Consider the following 14,477-nt stretch of genomic DNA (forward strand, 5'->3'; position numbering starts at 1 on the left):
AACACTCGAATCGTTACTTTTTTTCCATTATATACGTAATATTTTTGCCAGAGAGAAGTCGCCAGTGGATCTGCTGCATGACTGTCTCACCAATCAGACATAGCAACAATAATCACATGACTCCGTTTCACCAATCAGACATAGCAACAATAATCACATGACTCCGTTTCACCAATCAGACGTAGCCATGCATTCACATGATCACACACAAACTTCCTGCATCTGCAGCCTGTGAGAGACTTTTAATCATGCTGGGCTCCTGTTCACTGCTAAACGGTCACAGCTTCACTGCAAGAACCTTGAAAGCCAACTCTTGCTGAAGCTTAACCATCACTTCACTGAGTGAAGAACAAGCACATTTCAACCAAACATGCACAGACACAGACAGTCAAGGTAAAGTGAGACTTCTTGTACATGCACAAGCTGCCTTGTTCTAATGTTATTTTCTATCAGCTGTGCTATTTGGAGGGCAAGTGTGTGATGATGCCGGTCCCCTACACACTCTTTTCTTTTCCCCTTTTCTTTGATTCCCCCTTCTTTTTTTTTGTGCCACCTTGTATATATACACTCCCATCTCCGTGGGCCTTACTCACATGTCGCAGAAAGCCAATGAAGCAATTGAGAACGATCGCACCCGCACGTGCAGGTGTGACTCGCTCCATCTACCTCATTAACTCCCCGCAGTCATGCAATTGCGCCTACGGAGAGTGACACGGCTTTATGGATTTGAAACTGCCCTTTTTTTTTTTTTTTTTTTTTTTTTTTTTTTTGTTTTTTTTGAAGCTGCGGACCCAGTACACCACAAAGTGAATATACAGTATTATACTGTTAGTGTACAGTTTGCGCTGTTACCTACTGTAGGTTTTGGCTTCAAAAGCTTTGTTGTGAAAATCTGAGATTTGGAACTTTGTGTTATTTGTGCATCTTTATTTTGTAAAGATGTTATTTATTTGTACTCATTTTTTATTTTATTATTTGGAAATAGGAGAATTTGCACATTATGTTATATTGTTGTCTGTCTTATTACAACATTTATAAAAAATAAATCATTTTTTATGATCAAACAGTTACTCAGTACTTGAGTAGTCTTTTCACCAAATACTTTTTTACTCTTACTTGAGTAATTTTTTGGATCACTACTTTGTACTTCTACTTGAGTAATATTATTTTGAAGTAACGCTACTCTTACTTGAGTACAATTTCTGGCTGCTCTACCCACCTCTGGTAAATACACACCTTTACAAAACACAAGGTCAAGTTTTAGAAGCCTGGACCCCAGGCCTTATAGTATGACATCTGTGTTTAATATTAAGAATAACAATCATTTCAGGTAAAGTTTAAAAAGCTGCTTTTCCACACAGACAGCATGTTATTTTTACACTATATTATTCTTTAGCCATCAAATATTTAATGCATTATCTTTTCACAGAAGGCACTATCTGAAAGCAATTTACAACTATGAAGCAATAACACAATTCATTACACATTTGGTTTTTTTTACAGTCAAAGAACACGAAGGTTAAATGTCTCCTTAGGACACACAATAAGCCAGAAGCAGACATTCAAGCAGCAGCAGCAGCCTAATAAATACAACACAATAATTATTAATAAAATAAAAAAAAAAGTCTCCAGTATTCTGTGCCCCTGGCGTCAGGTCTCTGAAAGTGAGGCCACAATACTTTGATTGGCACTGAGTGTGTGACCCTGGTGCTTGTGTTTCAGACCCATGCTGCCCTCCAACTGAGCTGAAAGGCCAGCTGTACATCGGTGGGAGTGAGACAGGCGACATTCATCATCAAGAACTGCAAGCAGCGGCCACAGTGAAGGAGTCACATCCTCAAGAAAAATGGGCATTTATAATGAGAAAGGGTAAATAGGGGCGGTCTGGTGTCTTGACTTTGTCATATAAAATAGCTCAACCATTAGAAGCTTAAAAGGTTATTGTTTTGGAAAGCTAAACAAAAGGATCAAATCATAGCTAAGGAGAGGAAGAATCATCTGTCCACCCCTTTGTAACACCAAGACTTTACTAATTTTCTTAAAAAGAATTAGATGTACAGAAGGCTGCTGTAATAGAAATTAATTTAAAAACTGTTAACTCTACCCAATTACTGACAGCTGCATGACATTTAACCAGTTTTTGTTTTACTGTTCATTTTTTTTTGCTCGTCTTGAAGAGAAACAGCTGAAGAATCCAAAAAATGTGTAATGCTACCCAAGGAAAAATCAGAATCTGAAAATGGGCACAGCAGGATTGCCAAGGTTGCCCCGGTCCTGGACGTGGGATTTGCAGGTTACTACTTCTTATCCTTTTTTTCATATGAATTATTTCATGTGTCTTATTAAATTTAACTCAGTTGCTACAGAGTGAATTTTTTTAATGTTTCTGTCTGTACCTTTTCTTGCAAAATTGTATTTGTGTTTGAACTCTTCCTAATAGCCGATGACCATCTGCTTTAGACATAAAACATTTGAAAATTTCCAACAGATTTAGCTGGGATTCATTAACAAGACACTGAATCACACACTTTTTTTGTAACTTTTAAATTGATCAGCATTTTCAGGGTCATATCTATATAATATAACCTGATTTCTGTCTGCCTGGCAGGTACAATTAAAGGAAGGTGCTTTTAGGTAAAAGCTACAAGTTAAAAAAGCTTAGCTGTCACTTCTGCACTTAGATTTAAATGCTAGACCAATAGTCCATGACTTATTGCGGACTCGGCCCACTAGTTATATTATATAGTTCACAGTTTATTTTATTGTATATTTGTTTATTTAAATACATGTCAGTATGCATTATTCTCAATTATATTTATTATAGCAATTCACTCTTCCATTTGTTTTCTAACTTAGCCAGGTCAAGGTCTTGGGAGTCAGAGGGGTGCCAGTCTTTGCTGGGCCTACCCACACATACACACCCATACTCACCCACAATAATAAACACACCAGTCTTTAGGATGTGCAAGGAAATGCTAGGAAAAAGTCTGGACTGGACAGCATACTGTGCATTCAGAAAGTATTCAGACCCCTTCATTTTAATGCAGCATTCCGTTCCCCAGAATGGCAGAGCCAAAACAGAACGGAAACTGGAAATATCACATAGATATAAGTATTCAGACCCTCTACTTAATTGAAGCCCCTTTGACAGTGATTCCAGCCTGGAGTCTTCTTTGCTTTAATGCAACAAGCTTCACACACCTGGATTTGGGGATTTTCTGCCATTCTTCCTCGCAGATCCTCTCAGGCTCTGTCAGGGTGGATGGTGACCATCAGTGGGCAGCTATTTTTAGGTTTCTCCAGAGATGTTCAATTGGCTGCACAACTGAAGGACATTCCCAGAGTTGTCCCTAAGCCACTCCTGTGTGGTCTTTGCTTTGTGCTTAGTGGAAGTGAGTCTGCACTGTGATAGTCCAGTGCCCCAACCAGATTGGCCTCCTGTGCCAGTCCCACTGTGATAGACTCATTCTAACTGGCAAAGAAGGATAGAAAATGGAGGGGCTGATTGATGAACATTGCACTGTTATTATTAGTTAATAAAAAAAGTTCACATTATACATATATATGAGACAGCATTCTGCTTTGGAGAATATGAGACATTCAGATAAATAAAACAACACCTTAAAAACAAAAGGGACTAATAAATGGGACCCAGACCTGACACTATTATTGCTTGGCTGTGCGTGGGCTCTCATGAGATTTTTCAACAAGTTTTGGCACATAGCTTTCTGAGGGGGCACACATTAAATTAAAAACCTTTTAACAGGAATATACTGATTTTCATTGATGGACACTGACATTTCTTTCCCTTCTCAGTGACAAAAAATACATATGTAAGCCTCTCCTTGAAGTGTTTTATTTTTAGAATGTATTTTTCTAATAGCAAGCTTATAGGTTTGCTTTGCAAAGGGAATCCTTCTCCCTGTGGTATTAGCAGGAAGGAGGCACAGTGACTGTCCTTATAATCTTAGTAATCATAAAAACTAAAGGCTTTTAAAGGGTTTTAACCTCAAAGACATGCCCATAATGCTCCTCGGTGGATATCCACACCTTGCAGTTTGCTAACAGCAGACTCTAGTGAACCATAAACAGGACTCACCTTAACACTCAGTTTTCTTGTTTATTTGTCTTTTGTTTTTTTTTTAAATCTCTGCTTATTTTGAATCTCCTTGCCCTGAATGCCTTTGTGGCAGGACAATTAACAGGCCATTGAGAATAATTTAACCCTGCTTTACACTGTCTAATGGCAGCTGCCCTCCCTGGCACCATTTTCATTCTCTTCTTATTGCATCAGTTTAATTGGGAGGTGCACAGTAAGTGGATATTTGAACTAAATGATGACCATTAAATCACATACTGTACTCAGTTTGTGCGAGTCAAATGGCACCACTGCCTACAGAGTTTGTAGTTTTTCATGCTGATGGCTCCTAACCATACTGCCATTAAAAAGATATTGCAGATTTGCACCCTGAAAGCGACTGACCCCACAAGATTTGATAGTCCATTCCTTGTGATCTTTCCTGAACTTTTTCGCTCCATAAGTGGGGAAGTCAAGCCTAAGACTTAAAATAATCTACCACAGGACACATACTGTACACTCTAACGACCAACAGGGTTACAGAATGTAATTACCCCGCCCCCCAATTTCTTGAAGGCCAAAGGCTGAATGTGCACCATCAGCACAAAGCCTCTTGTCCAGAACAAATACTCTAAGAAATGTTGTTGCAATAATCATGGTCAATATAGCTCATAATCACTCTTCAAGTTGCTTTCTAAATGGATGAGATGGATGGGATTTATTCAGTAACTCAACATATTTATAAGAGAAAATATATCCATCCAATTTCTATGCCCAGTCTTTGAATTTCTCCCTTCCTCTTTCCCTTATTGCAGTTTCTCTGAGGAGTTGTATTTGGCATCCCATTCAGCTATTTATGGTTTCCAACCTTCTTAAAGTCTACTGATGTTCAAACACATGTGTCAGACACCACATTTTAAAGCGAAGAGTCTGCTTACACATTGAGGGCAAGAACAGGCTATGGGGCCAAAGGAAATGAATGTGAAGTATGCGGGGATCATACAATCTGTCTGAGTTTGGCATGTTAAATATGCCAAGGGCTTTCATGCCTTGGAGAAAGAATGAAAGACAAGAGCATGAGGGAGGGAAAGTGCATAGTCCCAAACATTGATGTATTTCACTCACATTGTCAGGTGAGTTGGGGGGGGGGTTAATGTAACCTCTTAAACTACACCAAGCTTCACCTTTTCACAGCTCTCAATTGGATTAAGAAGATTAGCAAATGTTATGTTGTTACGGTATACAACAATAAACCAAATAAAACTTTTCCTGTCCATTTATTTTGTGAACTTGCTTTATCCCTTCCAGGGATACAATAAGGAAAGGCCTGAAACCCACCATGATTGGTATGCCATGTCTCACTTGCTCACACACCCACACTAAGACATCTTAATGCCTTTAGTACTAGGGTGTTGTACCGTGTTAGCCATTATGAATGTAGAGAAAAGCCAAGCAAAATGACACCTTTTATTGGCTAACTAGAAAGATTACAATATGCAAGCTTTCGAGGCAACTCAGGCTCCTTCTTCAGGCAAGATGTAATACAGAAACTGAAGTTTCCTATGTTTATATACACACTCTAGGACAAGAAACAACATTGGTAAATATTTAAATGAGAGATTTTGTATGTAAAAAATTAATAGATTCATTCAGGCTAGGGTTAATTTAGCAGGAGAGAAAAGAACAATGTATTGTCAAGATCTCTGGATAAGATAACTGTCCAACAAAGTCTTTTGAAGTTTGTAATGAGTTTTTTCAAAACAATGTGGGTCTGTAGACAGGTTGTCTGTCATTCTGAGAGATGTAAACAATCCTCATATCTGGCCATAAAACTCTTGTCTTTACAACATGGATTGAATAAAGACAAGAGTTTTATGGCCAGATATGAGGATTGTTTACATCTCTCAGAATGACAGACAACCTGTCTACAGACCCACATTGTTTTGAAAAAACTCATTACAAACTTCAAAAGACTTTGTTGGACAGTTATCTTATCCAGAGATCTTGACAATACATTGTTCTTTTCTCTCCTGCTAAATTAACCCTAGCCTGAATGAATCTATTAATTTTTTACATACAAAATCTCTCATTTAAATATTTACCAATGTTGTTTCTTGTCCTAGAGTGTGTATATAAACATAGGAAACTTCAGTTTCTGTATTACATCTTGCCTGAAGAAGGGGCCTGAGTTGCCTCGAAAGCTTGCATATTGTAATCTTTCTAGTTAGCCAATAAAAAGTGTAATTTTGCTTGGCTTTTCTCTAATGCCTTTAGTTAACCTAATTCCCAGTGGCAGGTAAATAGAGACCTTGGAGCACCCCTCACTAACAGACACAACTTCAAAACTCCATTGTCATGGTCTAACTAGAGCTCTGCCCCCAGCTGTACTTTACTCAGTTTTTTCGTTTTGTGTTTAAGCTGTAGCTCCACCCCCATCTCTACCGCTTTCCCTTTCTTGGTCTTTGGTTTCAGCTGAAGCTCCAGCCCTAGCTCTGTGTTCTTCACTTGTCTGGCTGTCTACTTCTTTTAATTGTTAATTGTTTTCCCTTTTGTCAAAAAACAGACCACCCAAATCCACTAGCAAAAGCTCAGCGTTAGAATCAATTTGAATCAAAAATGTACTGGAGGTACTCAGACATCAAGAAATCAAAACTGACATGTGAAAACATGGCCGTCAAGATAAATTGTTTAAAAATGAAGTCATGAAGTAATAATAATAATTCTTTGCTTTTATATAGCGCTTTTCTCACTACTCAAAGAGCTCAGCAATTGCAGGTTAATGGCCTTGCTCAAGGGCCCAACAGAGCAGAGTCCCTATTGGCATTTACGGGATTCGAACCGGCAACCTTCCGATTGCCAGTGCAGATCCCTAGCCTCAGAGCCACCAAGAAGTTTAGTTAAAACCATAATCATCAGTTCCTCTTTTATGTGCTGCAGTTAATTTTTGAACCAAGATGTTTTACTACTCAAATATCATGCTTTAAAGTAATGAATTAATTATTTAAACATTGATTTGTGTTTTTAAAAAATAGTTAAGTGTGAAACTGCTGATAAATAGTATTAGGCTACATCCATACTACTAAATTTTTGTTGAGAAACACATTATTCTCCATTTTTGCCTTCCATCCACACAACCCCAGCATTTTAAATCCCCGAAAATGGAGACTTCTAAAAATGGTCTCCAAAGATGTATACTTTTACAAACTTTGCCTCAGTGTTGCAATGTGGTTGGGATGAAAATGTAAAAACGCAGACTCTAAAAGTGCTTTGATATTCTGGTGCTTATTACATGGCCCTTTCATTATTGGATCCTGCTCATTCCCTGATTAGTTGCCCTTCTTGGAAGAAAACCATATTCCAAAATAGCAGAGATAGAGGGCAGTTTTTATGGCATTTGTTGTGTTGTTTACCTGTTTGCATCTGAAGTGTGCTTTGTACAGTTTGAATGCTGCAAGTAATTTTCCAGTTTTGAATTAAATCCCATGACCAGTGGTATTACCGCCCCTTCAAGGAATTTTCATCAAATCGCACTCGCCCAGGGTAGGTGAACATCTACATCGTATTAGTTTTCAAACATTTTAGTGCTGACAGAGACTTTCGTAGATGGTGTAAAAACACTAGTATGGACAGAGGTAGTTTTCATTTAAAAAACTTAGTGGTGTAGACGTACCCTTAGATGGGAAATATCAATTATATAAAGAAATGTATATTTTAATTATATTTGTTAGAGATGATTAAACATAAAAAGAAAAACAATAGTATTATGCCACTGCATAATGGAGCATCCTTTATAGGAAAAAGGTAATAAGAGTGTACAAAAATAACACATGAACACAAGCAGGAGTTCCTTAACACTTTTCTTAGAACCTACTAAATATAAACCCAGTAAAATTTGACTTAGACATCTTGAAGACATAAAGGAAACTCTCAATTTGTGTGATCACTGCCAAATTACTGTAAGACTGTTACATTCTTTTACTTATACATTAACTTCAAAGTATTATATTAGGTATCATCTGCATTTAACCTTTCATTATTGTATTTTGTTTTGTGCTTTAATGAATATGACAAAAACTGTTTATATTTATTTATTCTAGATTTTTACATGTTTCTGGTCTCAGAGGTTAAGGTGTGTGGGGGGTGCATACCTAGGGGTTTCTTTGAATGGTAAAGCAGGTTCAGGAGTATGAAATATGGGACTACAGAGGCTTAAGCCCTATAATATATAAACCAAACCTGCCAAAGCCCCATCACCAGGTGCTAGGACCACAGGTCTGGATCTGCAGGGTGACCCTTAAGAGCCCTAACATGCCACCAGATCTCTCACCTTATAACCTGGGGAAGAGAGACAAATAACCTTTATGTTCCTCAAGGGATGGCTTTTGACACTATTCCCTGTAGGAATTAAGCACAAAAGGGTTTGACCTTCAAATATCATGAATTACTCAGGTGTTCTGCTGATTATGGTAGCCACCAAAGGTCTAATAAAAAGTCTGGTAATAGCGCAGTTCTTTAGAAATTGGAAAGGCAGCAACATTTTAACAAATCCTCAGGAGTTAAGATGTAAATCGAGGGTGTGACCACAAGGGGGTGCCGCTGAGCCCCAAACCACAGACACAATGTTACCCAACACAATTTTATTTTCACCAACACTTTTAAAGATAAACGCTACCCAAATACTCCAAAGAAACAGATTTTCCTCCTCCTTCCACCTCCAGTTCAGTGTTGTCTCCCGACTTTGACTCCCTGTTGTGAGGTGGCAGGCTCCTTTTAAGTTTGACCTTGGAATGTTTCTGGTGCCAGTGTCTCCTCTTGGAAATATGGAAACCACGGAGGTCCTCCCCTAACAACTCCCTCTAAGAGCACCTAGGGACCCAGATAGTGTTGCAATTCCTGACTCCAATTCCCATATACTCCTGCAGTTGTACAAACTGGGACTCCATGGGTGGACCACTGCCACCTGTGGTATGGGGGATGGAACTCCTCCTGGCTACTGGCTTCCACTGAAAAGGCACAAAAGTGACAGAAACAAAATTATAGACCTCCATTCCATAACTGGCTGACTAATAAAAAATAATTCTATTTTAATGATGTAACAAAACTTAATGAAATGATGGGAGTATTTTTTTTTCTGGAAGAGTAATAGGAATTCACCCACCCAAGCTTGCACCAATTTGGCTTTGACCAGAGAGAACATTTCCAAGAGTCGGAATTGGGGTAGCAGCAGCACCGCTGTGTGTGTCAGATCAGGGCTACACACTTTAAAGACTTATCTAGTTTTCTACCATTACTCACTTCTCTAGTTGTTGTTTTTGTTTTTTTAATAAAATGATGCCAGTTCAGTTTTCAGCTGTTACTGTTTTAAAGTGTCTTCTTTCATCTGAGCGACACAGCTGTGTTTTTATTATTATTTGAGATGAGCGATGACATACTTGTATAAAGTTGAATTGTAACATAACTGAATGGTTAGGTTTTGAAGCCTTGAGTTTACTCGAACTGTGAAAAACTGAATGTAGCTTTTTTGGGGTGAGGAGATAGATAGATAGATAGATAGATAGATAGATAGATAGATAGATAGATAGATAGATAGATAGATAGATAGATAGATAGATAGATAGATAGATAGATAGATAGATAGATAGATAGATAGATAGATAGATAGATAGATAGATAGATGTGTAAGGCACTCTATAATAGATAAATATGTAAGGCACGGTGGCGCAGTGGTGGCGCTGCTGCCTTGCAGTAAGGAGACCTGGGTTCACTTCCCTAGTCCTCCCTGCATGGAGTTTGCATGTTCTCCCCGTGATTGCGTGGGTTTCCTCCGGGTGTTCCAGTTTCCTCCCACAGTCCAAAGACATGCAGGTTAGGTCGACTGGCGATTCTAAATTGTCCCTAGTGTATGCTTGGTGTTAGTGCGTGTCCAGCGGTGGGTTGGCGCCCTGCCCAAGATTGATTCCCTGTGTTGGCTGGGATTGGCTCCAGCAGACCCCCGTGACCCTGTGTTCGGATTCAGCGGGTTTGAAAATGGATGGATGGATGTAAGATAGTATATAATAAATAGATAGTGTGGCCTGTAATCCCCTAAACCCCGCATTCAATTACACCACAACAGTCCCAGTTCAAATGAACGTTTTATTTTAATGAAATAACTTCAAGCAGGCCCCTTTTTCCAGAATTCACAACACTGTAAAACTCCTTCTTGACTTTCTCTCTCTTTTTCTTTTTCTCTGCCTCCACGTTTCCCAGGCAAACTTTGTGTCCTTCTTCCACACCTGACTCTGACTCAGATTGAGGTGAGGTGGCCCCTTTTATGCTGGATGCGGGAGTACTTCCTGAAACACAGCATTACATGGTGGAAGCGCTTCCAGGACAGGTTGAAGTGTCTCAAAGCAGGGACACCTCCTCCTGGCAGCTCCCTCAGGTGGCCCTCACAGTACCCAGCAGGACTGCCCAACAGGACTGCTATTCCTAGGTTGCCCTACAGGTGTGCAAATGGGTGCTCCAGTAAAGGGATGCTGCCCACTAGCATCTTGACGGTATGTAGCCCTGATAGGAAACCTCCCTACTGTCCTTGCACTTCACTGTTCCACCAGGAAAATGATGCACCAGCCATCATGATTTGGATGTGCATCTCTCTAGAGCCTCCATCCACTATATGGGCCTTCCGGCCAGGCAATGATAACTCCATCCCATTCAGGGAGACCATTTATCCATTACAATGAGTAGATAGAAAGATAGATATGTAAGGCACTATATAATAGACAGATAGATAAGAGAGTCACTGTATAATAGATAGATGGATGGACAGATAATTTATTTGTCCCAAGGGGACATTTATCAGTTAAGTGTTTTGGCCTCTGCCTTGCATCTGATAAAGCTGTGAAGCAGCTGAACTAACCACCAGTCCGCATTCAATTGGGAAGCAAGGAAAAAGAATATAAAAACTACAGAGAGCTGTGCACACCTAATAACAATGTGGCTAGCAAATAACGACAGCAAAATAACTGAATAAAAAAGATTCCAGCCAATATTTCTCTTGCTATTCATTTCAATCAAGACTCAATTACGTCAAGTTGAGTTTTTTTTTTTCTTCTCATCAATTGTTCCATTTTGCAGTTGGAGGGTGGACCGCAAGTGACCCCATTTCCCAGGTGGAGAGGTACGACACTCAGACACATGAATGGAGGCGTGTTGCATCGATGCCTAAACCCTGCCATGATTTTGGCACAGGTGTACTGGACGGCCAGATCTACACAGTTGGAGGGCATGATGGGACATCTTACCTCAGCTCTGTAGAAAGGTACTGCAAGATTCTCCTTGTTTTCTTTCACCATATCTTTTCAGTAGTGAGGCCTGTGTTTCTTTGTTTCATGCACATGGCTGTGTTGGATGATGTCTGGTTGAATCTGCTTATTTGTGCTTGGAATGTTGAGTGCATTCTGTACTGTCAACTGCACTCTTAGATTATCTCTAACCAGTTTCATCAGGGACCTTACAATTTATGTATATTTCACAGCAACATCATTATCCAAAGCAAAGTGCATGTTTTTTGTAATATGCCTAAATTGTCATGCATTTCTCAAATCCTCAGACTTCTGATGCAAATTGGAGGCCACCGCCTACCATGTCTCTGTCATGCCATGTCCGGTGAAAGGCAATGTCAGAGTATCCCATCACTGGCTATAGTACCACAAAGTCTGTCAGGCTTGACATGCCTGATATTTGAAATAAATGTTGTTGGTGACCAAATAAACTGGAGTTTACCTTGGCCTTGATGTAGTTAGTCATCAGTGAGCTAAGCAAATAAATGGAATTGTAAGTTATATGGTGTGAAAAGACAAACCAAGGTGAAAATCAGGACATGTCATTTTCTGACCCGCTTAATCCAGACCACAGTTGCAGGGGGATGCTGGAGCCTATCACAGCTACCACAGGGCGCAAGGCAGGAACAAACTCTGGACAGGGCACCAGTCCATCTCCAGCAAACACACTCACACGGGACAGTTTAGTTTTGCCAGTTCACCTAACCACCGTGATTTTGGACAATGTGAGTAAACCCACACAGTCACAGGGAGAACATACAACCACCACGTAGTGAGGATGCGAACCGTAGTCTCCTCACTGCAATGCAGCAGCTCTACCACTGCACCACCATGCTGCCCAAGGTGAAGGTTAAGATTAATATTACACTAATATCAGCTTTGTTAGGAAAGAAAACAAAAGTAGGAAATTTTAATGAATATCATTACTATACTGTCTATCCGAAGGAAATTGGGTTAAATCAGAATAAACTATTTAAAATGGCTCTCAATTATAAAGACAGAAGCTGAGATTTAAGAGAAAACAGCACCTAATGGAATTCAATCATTATCTCTAATATAACTATAACACTTAAAAATTAAAAATGAGAAAAGAAACATTCAGAAAAGTGGAGGCTGAATATTTTATTCAAGGGAATTATACTGTACAAAGAGTTTCAAGGGGTTATGTATGGGGGGATAATGGATGAGTTGATGTCAGGAGGGGAAGTGACGCTAGGCTGGACTGAGCAGACTCTTCTATCTTCATCAACAGTTTAATTCCCAGGTGCTCCTAGGCAGGATGAGCAATTGAATCCCTTCAGTGTGTCCTGAATCTTATGGCTGTAGGCATTATAATTTAAGGTTGTGTGTGCTTTGTGGCCTGTTCAGTGTTTTAATTGTCAGAGGTTTGCACGCATGACTGTAATTTGTAGGAGTTAAAAACAGTGTGAAAGATGAGGAGGAGAAATTTAAATGTGGAAATAAGAGATAGGGGTGGACATTAAGTGTACTGTAATTGTGGAGGGAATCATGCTGAGGGATATGGTGGATGGGAAAAATATAAGAATAAAGGGAATCTGGAACGCAAGAGGTGGTATCATTTACCTTCTGTAGAAGATCTATACAGTATGAAGAAGAAAACACTGTAAAGACACGGTAGGAGTTAAAAGAAATTCAAATGTATTGATACAGGGCACCGGTCAATGAAAAGAATTCAAAAAGACTGCTGTCTAGTACCTGGTCAGTTTACAAAGAATCAAGGGGCTTTCGCTAGTATGTACTATTATAAAAGATAATCATAAAAAGTATTAACGGGAATGGCAGACAGCTGCTGTTAAATAAGAATTAAGAAAACTGGAGAGTCATAAAAGAGTGGAGGAGACGCCAGCAGGCATCTGTTATCACACTCACTTATTACTGACGTTGCAAATGGAGCCACAAGTAACCTTTAATTTGTATAGTGCCTTTCTATAATATAAAACCATTTTAAAGCACTTTATAAATACTGGCACATTATACAGCTATTTAAGTGTATTTTTTTGTTTTTACTATTGGAGCACAGGAAGTTTAAGTGACACAAAGTGAGTCAGAATCCAACTGCCAGTTTTGGGGTTCAATTGCAGTTATTTAGCCACTTAAACCAAAATTAAAGTCACTTTTTAGGCAGATTAAACAGATGTAATCTGCTTATGAGAAACATGGTAAAGACAAAAACTGCAGTTTAAAACTTTACATAGTCTTTGTAATAAGAAAGATTATAGAATATTTCATCATAAACATTTCAAAATAGTATCAATAGATAATTAATAAAATGTAATTGGGATAGAACTGTACAGTGGTGCAGTGATCAGTATTGCTGCTTGCCTGCTCCAGAGACCTAAACTCGATGTATGGCTCATTTCATGTTTATGAGAAGTTTTCATGTCCCTCCTTTGTCTATACATGATTTTTCTCCAGGTATTCTGTAGTTCTGTCAGATTGAAACGTGTGCATGTTAGGATAATAGAGAATCTAAACTGTATTGGTATCAAATTGTGAATAGCCTTCTGCATAAATTAGTTTTAACTCTCCATGACTTTAAATTGGACTAAGTGAGTTAAAGCGAATGAATGTTTAGGAGTGGATATAAATAAACTAGCTTATTGCTGTTTTATAATAATATTTTATTATAAGCTCCCTGATACTGTAGATAGGCTGTTTCTGTCTGGAGCCTAATGCTTGTCCTTAAGCAGCCACAAACACTCTAAATAGAGGAGGCAGAGGACGGTAGGTGAATACTGGAGAAAAAAGCACTTCGCATAGCTTTTAATGCTAATGTAACTTCTTGATTTGCTACTAATTAAAATTAATGTTTTGTATTAATTAATGACTCTATTTGCTATAAAGTACAACAGCAACAACAACAATAATAATAATAAAATAAAGTGCTACCTGATGGCTAATTAGATGATGTGGCATCATCTAGCTGCTTGTGTACAACATCCTCACATATAACTTGGGTTATTATATCTCTAAATAACAAAAGTATGAACTTTAAAAGGCCAGTCATGATGTATGACTGCATTGCACATTTAGAGAAAATGTTATACTTTGAG

The 14,477-nt window shown here is 38.8% G+C and overlaps 1 protein-coding gene across 2 annotated transcripts in view; it reads left to right on the top strand.

The window, feature by feature from the left end:
• Nucleotides 1–1,720: 1,720 nt before the first annotated feature.
• The window catches only part of si:ch73-29c22.1 (kelch-like protein 20), a 38,938-nt gene continuing 26,181 nt past the window's right edge, over nt 1,721–14,477 (top strand). Inside the window, exons 1-3 of one of the 2 annotated variants that reach the window (XM_051931774.1) lie at nt 1,721–1,869; nt 2,178–2,293; nt 11,198–11,381. In XM_051931774.1, the coding sequence (XP_051787734.1) occupies nt 1,847–1,869; nt 2,178–2,293; nt 11,198–11,381 (323 nt within the window). In that variant the 5' untranslated portion in view covers nt 1,721–1,846. The remainder of the gene's footprint in view (nt 1,870–2,177; nt 2,294–11,197; nt 11,382–14,477) is intronic. The other variant, XM_028808880.2, reaches the window with a different exon arrangement.

This window comes from Erpetoichthys calabaricus, chromosome 9, assembly GCF_900747795.2.
Source record: "Erpetoichthys calabaricus chromosome 9, fErpCal1.3, whole genome shotgun sequence".
Taxonomy (NCBI): Eukaryota; Metazoa; Chordata; class Cladistia; order Polypteriformes; family Polypteridae; genus Erpetoichthys; species Erpetoichthys calabaricus.